This window comes from Perca flavescens, chromosome 11 (assembly GCF_004354835.1).
Source record: "Perca flavescens isolate YP-PL-M2 chromosome 11, PFLA_1.0, whole genome shotgun sequence".
Taxonomy (NCBI): domain Eukaryota; kingdom Metazoa; phylum Chordata; class Actinopteri; order Perciformes; family Percidae; genus Perca; species Perca flavescens.
In genome coordinates this window covers 5,347,869-5,355,368 of record NC_041341.1, presented here as the reverse complement: position 1 = coordinate 5,355,368, position 7,500 = coordinate 5,347,869, and the positions used below count along the sequence as shown (strand labels likewise).

General features: G+C 40.5%; 1 protein-coding gene across 1 annotated transcript in view; it reads left to right on the top strand.

The window, feature by feature from the left end:
* LOC114564302 (PH and SEC7 domain-containing protein 1) overlaps positions 1-6,155 on the top strand; it is a 9,068-nt gene extending 2,913 nt beyond the window's left edge. The window contains exons 2-4 of the mRNA XM_028591561.1: positions 2,581-2,815; positions 4,691-4,956; positions 6,152-6,155. Coding sequence (XP_028447362.1) covers positions 2,581-2,815; positions 4,691-4,956; positions 6,152-6,155 — 505 coding nt within the window. The remainder of the gene's footprint in view (positions 1-2,580; positions 2,816-4,690; positions 4,957-6,151) is intronic.
* Positions 6,156-7,500: the final 1,345 nt, after the last annotated feature.

The window sequence follows — 7,500 nt, the reverse complement described above, 5'->3', positions numbered from 1 at the left end:
GCCTGAACATTTTGAGTTAAAAGCCTGAACATTTTGAGTTAAAAGCCTGAACATTTTGAGTTAAAAGCCCTGAACATTTTGAGTTAAAAGCCTGAACATTTTGAGTTAAAAGCCTGAACATTTTGAGTTAAAAGCCTGAACATTTTGAGTTAAAAGCCTGAACATTTTGAGTTAAAAGCCTGAACATTTTGAGTTAAAAGCCTGAACATTTTGAGTTAAAAGCCTGAACATTTTGAGTTAAAAGCCTGAACATTTTGAGTAAAAAGCCTGAACATTTTGAGTTAAAAGCCTGAACATTTTGAGTTAAAAAGCCTGAACATTTTGAGTAAAAAGAACATTTTGTAAAAAGCCTGAACATTTTGAGTAAAAAGCCTGAACATTTTGAGTAAAAAGCCTGAACATTTTGAGTAAAAAGCCTGAACATTTTGAGTAAAAAAGCCTGAACATTTTGAGTTAAAAGCCTGAACATTTTGAGTTAAAAGCCTGAACATTTTGAGTTAAAAGCCTGAACATTTTGAGTTAAAAGCCTGAACATTTTGAGTAAAAGCCTGAACATTTTGAGTTAAAAGCCTGAACATTTTGAGTAAAAAAGCCTGAACATTTTGAGTAAAAAGCCTGAACATTTTGAGTAAAAAGCCTGAACATTTTGAGTAAAAAGCCTGAACATTTTGAGTTAAAAGCCTGAACATTTTGAGTAAAAAGCCTGAACATTTTGAGTTAAAAGCCTGAACATTTTGAATTAAAAGCCTGAACATTTTGAGTTAAAAGCCTGAACATTTTGAGTAAAAAGCCTGAACATTTTGAGTTAAAAGCCTGAACATTTTGAGTTAAAAGCCTGAACATTTTGAGTTAAAAGCCTGAACATTTTGAGTTAAAAGCCTGAACATTTTGAGTTAAAAGCCTGAACATTTTGAGTAAAAAGCCTGAACATTTTGAGTAAAAAGCCTGAACATTTTGAGTAAAAAGCCTGAACATTTTGAGTAAAAATCCTGAACATTTTGAGTTAAAAGCCTGAACATTTTGAGTTAAAAGCCTGAACATTTTGAGTTAAAAGCCTGAACATTTTGAGTAAAAAGCCTGAACATTTTGAGTTAAAAGCCTGAACATTTTGAGTTAAAAGCCTGAACATTTTGAGTTAAAAGCCTGAACATTTTGAGTAAAAAGCCTGAACATTTTGAGTAAAAAGCCTGAACATTTTGAGTAAAAAGCCTGAACATTTTGAGTAAAAAGCCCGAACATTTTGAGTTAAAAGCCTGAACATTTTGAGTTAAAAGCCTGAACATTTTGAGTTAAAAGCCTGAACATTTTGAGTTAAAAGCCTGAACATTTTGAGTAAAAAGCCTGAACATTTTGAGTAAAAATGTTAAAAGCCTGAACATTTTGAGTAAAAAGCCTGAACATTTTGAGTAAAAAGCCTGAACATTTTGAGTAAAAAGCCTGAACATTTTGAGTTAAAAGCCTGAACATTTTGAATTAAAAGCCTGAACATTTTGAGTTAAAAGCCTGAACATTTTGAGTAAAAAGCCCGAACATTTTGAGTTAAAAGCCTGAACATTTTGAGTTAAAAGCCTGAACATTTTGAGTAAAAAGCCTGAACATTTTGAGTAAAAAGCCTGAACATTTTGAGTTAAAAGCCTGAACATTTTGAGTAAAAAGCCTGAACATTTTGAGTAAAAAGCCTGAACATTTTGAGTAAAAAGCCTGAACATTTTGAGTAAAAAGCCTGAACATTTTGAGTAAAAATCCTGAACATTTTGAGTTAAAAGCCTGAACATTTTGAGTTAAAAGCCTGAACATTTTGAGTTAAAAGCCTGAACATTTTGAGTAAAAAGCCTGAACATTTTGAGTTAAAAGCCTGAACATTTTGAGTTAAAAGCCTGAACATTTTGAGTTAAAAGCCTGAACATTTTGAGTAAAAAGCCTGAACATTTTGAGTAAAAAGCCTGAACATTTTGAGTAAAAAGCCTGAACATTTTGAGTTAAAAGCCCGAACATTTTGAGTTAAAAGCCTGAACATTTTGAGTTAAAAGCCTGAACATTTTGAGTTAAAAGCCTGAACATTTTGAGTTAAAAGCCTGAACATTTTGAGTAAAAAGCCTGAACATTTTGAGTAAAAATGTTAAAAGCCTGAACATTTTGAGTAAAAAGCCTGAACATTTTGAGTTAAAAGCCTGAACATTTTGAATTAAAAGCCTGAACATTTTGAGTTAAAAGCCTGAACATTTTGAGTAAAAAGCCCGAACATTTTGAGTTAAAAGCCTGAACATTTTGAGTTAAAAGCCTGAACATTTTGAGTTAAAAGCCTGAACATTTTGAGTTAAAAGCCTGAACATTTTGAGTAAAAAGCCTGAACATTTTGAGTTAAAAGCCTGAACATTTTGAGTAAAAAGCCTGAACATTTTGAGTAAAAAGCCTGAACATTTTGAGTAAAAAGCCTGAACATTTTGAGTAAAAAGCCTGAACATTTTGAGTAAAAGCCTGAACATTTTGAGTAAAAATCCTGAACATTTTTCGGTAAAAAGTCGAAACCTTTTGAGAATTGTAATCCAGAGCCTTTAAAGCTCGCTGTGTGTCCTGCAGGCCGTTGGAGCGATCGGACTCCCGCGGCGGCCTGAAGTCTCCGATCTCCCTCGGCAGCCCTCGCCGGCCGTCCGAGAGCAACCTCGACTCCTTCAGCCGCCACTTTGAGAGCATCATGGAGTCCCACCGGGCCAAAGGGACGTCCTACAGCAGCCTGGACAGCGTGGACCTGCTGACCTCCGGGTCCACCTCCGTCTTCACCTTCGACCTGCCGACGCTCACGCCAGAGATCCAGGTGGGAGAGACGAGCCGAGAGCAATCGGCGCCGATAGGCACACGAGTTTAGTTTATGTCAATCACATAAATACACATCACATACAGCACAGGCCAAAAGTTTGGACCCACCTTCTCATTCAATGAGTTTCCTTTTTTATTTTCATGACTATTTACATTGTAGATTCTCACTGAAGGCATCAAAACTATGAATGAACACATATGGAATTATGTACTTAACAAAAAAGTGTGAAATAACTGAAAACATGTCTTATATTTTAGATTCTTCAAAGTAGCCACCCTTTGCTTTTTTTTATTAATAAGGGAAATAATTCCACTAATGAACCCTGACAAAGCACACCTGTGAAGGTAAAACCATTTCAGGTGACTACCTCATGAAGCTCATTGAGAGAACACCAAGGGTTTGCAGAGTTATCAAAAAAAGCAAAGGGTGGCTACTTTGAAGAATCTAAAATATAAGACATGTTTTCAGTTATTTCACACTTTTTTGTTAAGTACATAATTCCATATGTGTTCATTCATAGTTTTGATGCCTTCAGTGAGAATCTACGATGTAAATAGTCATGAAAATAAAAAGGAAACGCATTGAATGAGAAGGTGTTTCCAAACTTTTGGCCTGTACTGTACATGGTAAAAAAAAACTCAGCTCAGTACCTCTACATGCACTAATGGAGAGAGATGTCAGAGTGAAGGGGGCTGCCCATGGAGAGGCACCCCGAGCAGTTGCCTTGCTCAAGAGCACCTTGGCATTGCTCAGGAGGAGAACTGGCACCTCTGGGGGGAAAGTCGGAACATTTTGAGAGAAAAAGTCTGAACATTTTGGGGGGAAAAGTCTGAAAATTTTTGGGGAAACGTCTGAAAATTTTGAGAGAAAAAGTCGGAAGATTTTGAGAGAAAAAGTTAGAAGAATTTGAGAGAAAGTCAGAACATTTTGAGAGAAAAAGACGCAGAAGCTCCTCCCATTATTTAATTTTTACAGTGTGTAATGTTCAGGTTCAGCTGTGTAAATACAGCCAGTGAGAAGTCATCTCATTTTCTCCCCACTGTGTTGTGTGTTGTGTGTGTGTGTGTGTGTGTGTGTGTGTGTGTGTGTGTGTCTCTGTGTGTGTGTGTGTGTGTGTGTGTGTGTGTGTGTGTGTGTGTGTGTGTGTGTGTGTGTGTGTGTGTTTGTGTTTGTGTGTCTCTCTCTCTGTGTGTGTGTGTGTGTGTCTCTGTGTGTGTGTGTGTGTGTGTGTGTGTGTGTGTCTCTCTCTCTGTGTGTGTGTGTCTCTCTCTCTCTGTGTGTGTGTGTTTGTGTGTCTCTGTGTGTGTGTGTGTGTGTGTGTGTCTGTGTGTGTGTGTGTGTGTGTGTGTGTTTGTGTGTCTCTCTCTGTGTGTGTTTCTGTGTGTGTGTGTGTTTTTGTGTCTCTCTGTGTGTGTGTGTGTGTGTGTGTGTGTGTGTGTGTCTCTCTCTGTGTGTGTGTGTGTGTGTGTGTCTCTTTCTCTGTGTGTGTGTGTGTGTGTGTGTGTGTGTGTGTGTGTGTGTTTGTGTGTCTCTCTGTGTGTGTGTGTGTGTGTCTCTGTGTGTGTTTGTGTGTCTCTCTCTCTGTGTGTGTGTGTGTGTCTCTGTGTGTGTGTGTGTGTGTGTTTGTGTGTCTCTCTCTGTTTGTGTGTCTCTCTGTGTGTGTGTGTGTCTCTCTGTGTGTGTGTGTGTGTGTGTGTTTGTGTGTCTGTGTGTGTGTGTGTGTGTGTGTGTGTGTGTGTGTGTGTGTGTTTGTGTGTCTCTCTCTGTGTGTGTGTGTGTGTGTGTGTGTGTGTGTTTGTGTGTCTCTCTCTCTGTGTGTGTGTGTGTGTGTGTGTGTGTGTGTGTGTGTGTGTGTGTGTGTGTGTGTTTCAGAGTCAGATCTGCGATAGCGCCAAGCAGATCATCGAGCTGAGCTTCGCGCCGCTGGCCCACCCGGACCCGGCCGCCCTCTCGGAGACCTCGCGCTCCGAAGTCTCCCTCGGCGTGTCGGGGGCGGGGCTCCGAGGCGGCGCCAAAGACGAGCCCGGCCCGCCGGTTCGATCCAAGTCGGAGAAAGACTCGTGGCGTCGCTCCATCAAAGACGGCTTCCGAAAGGCGAGCTCGGCGCCATCGCTGCCATCGCTCCACAGCAGCCCCAGGTCAGACAAACCTCCAATTTATCAACACACAGAACAGGCCAAAAGTTTGGACCCACCTTCTCCTTCAATGCGTTTCCTTTTTATTTTCATGACTATTTACATTGTAGATTCTCACTGAAGGCATCAAAACTATGAATGAACACATATGGAGTTATGTACTTAACAAAAAAGTGTGAAATAACTGGAAACATGTCTTATATTTTAGATTCTTCAAAGTAGCCACCCTTTGCTTTTTTTGATAACTCTGCAAACCCTTGGTGTTCTCTCAATGAGCTTCATGAGGTAGTCACCTGAAATGGTTTTACCTTCACAGGTGTGCTTTGTCAGGGTTAATTAGTGGAATTATTTCCCTTATTAATAAAAAATATCAGGAGGGATATGAGACCGTCCTGCAGTAGAAGAGATGGGCCACACAGGGGCGCCAGAGAGCTGTGGTGTGTGTGTGTGTGTGTGTGAGTGAGTGTGAGAGAGAGTGTGTAGATGTGTGTGTGTGTGTGTGTGTGTGTGTGGATAAAATGTGTGGATATAATGCGTTTGTGTGTGTGTGTGTAGATATGTGTGTGTGTGTGTGTGTGTGTGTGTGTGTTTGTGTGTGTGTGTAGATATGGTGTGTGTGTGTATATTATGTGTGTTTGTGTGTGTGTAGATATGTGTGTGTGTGTGAGAGTGTTTATATATGGTGTGTGTGTGTGTGTGAGAGAGTGTAGATGTGTGTGTAGATGTGTGTGTGTGTGTAGAGTGTAGATATGGTGTGTGTGTATGTGTGTGTGTAGATATGTGTGTGTGTGTGTGTAGATATGGTGTGTTTGTGTGGTTGTGTGTGTGTGTGTGTGTGAGAGAGATTGTGTATATAAAGTGTGTGTTTGTGTGGATATTATGTGTGGATGTGGTGTGTGTGTGTGTGTGTGTGTGTGTGTGTTATATGTGTTTGAGGATTTGACTGGACTGTACGCCCAGGCTACAAGACAGCATATGAGTTTAATTATAGAGGGTGTGACGTGTAGCTGAGCTACACACACACACATCTACACACACACACACACACATCTACACACACACACACACACACACACACACACACACACACACACACTGTGTAGGTGGTAAGGAGGGCGACACGACTTTGTTTCCTATATTTATTGAAGCTGTTTTCTTAGAACAAACCAAAGCTCATTAACTTTTTTTACGTTTTTAGCTGAAGAAGTTTAACGATACGATGCAGAGTGTAATTCTGATAGTAAATATATATATATATCTGTGCTGAGAAGTGTTCTTCGCATATTTTTTATCATGGTTGTATCGTGGCTGTCAGCGAGTTTGTGTGCAGAGATAATTTTAAGTCCCTTTGTGTTCACTCTGAAAACATAAACATAAAGACGGGTGTGGATTTAATTATGTGGACTCCAGAAAAGGAACGACAACTTGAAATGAATTCAACAACACACACACACACACACACACACACACACACACAGACAGACAGACAGACAGACAGACAGACAGACAGACAGACAGACACAGACAGACAGACAGACAGACAGACAGACAGACAGACAGACAGACAGACAGACAGACAGACAGACACAAACAAACACACACACCCATAGAGAGACACACACACACAGACACAGACACACAAACACACAGACACAGACATGCACACAGACATGCACACACACAAAGACACACACAAAGACACACACACACACACAAACACACAGACACATACACACACACACAGACACACACACACACACACAGAGAGACACACACACACACACACACAGACACAGACACAGTTGACTACACACACACACACACACACACCCATCCAGATAGTTTCTCATTATAAAGTTGAGTCTGCAGAACCCAACAGCTCTGAGATGTGTGACAGTCTGTCCGTGTGAAGCTGCTATTAGGGAGCCTGTAAAGTCTGTGTTTAACCATGACTCAGCATCTTATTATATCCTCAGCATCTGTATGTCAGTCCACCCCCCATACAGACATCCCCCCCCCCCGAAACCTTTGTCTTAAGCAGGCGGTCCCAAAAGTTTTACTCAAACTACATCTAGTTAAACTCTCTTTAACTTTTAAAGGTCCCATGTTGTCACGGGCGTATCTGACTCCTCCAGATGGATCATATCCATCTGGAGGAGTCACCGTTGGAGAACTTTTGGGAAGGGGCGAAAATCCTGGTTAGCTGATTGGATAAACCATCTGTCTATCACCTATATGTTGGTGATAGACGGGCCAAATCAACCAATCAGATCAACGAAGCGTATGAAACTACAACCACAAGCCAGGCTACCCCTGCTGCTGCTGCAGGCAAAGCATAGCTCGTTAGCTCACCAAGCTAGCAATCTCTTTTAAGTAGACCTTAGTGGTCCCCTAATACTGTATCTGAAGTCTCTTTTATATAGACCTTAGTGGTCCCCTAATACTGTATCTGAAGTCTCTTTTATATAGACCTTAGTGGTCCCCTAATACTGTATCTGAAGTCTCTTTTATATAGACCTTAGTGGTCCCCTAATACTTTATCTGAAG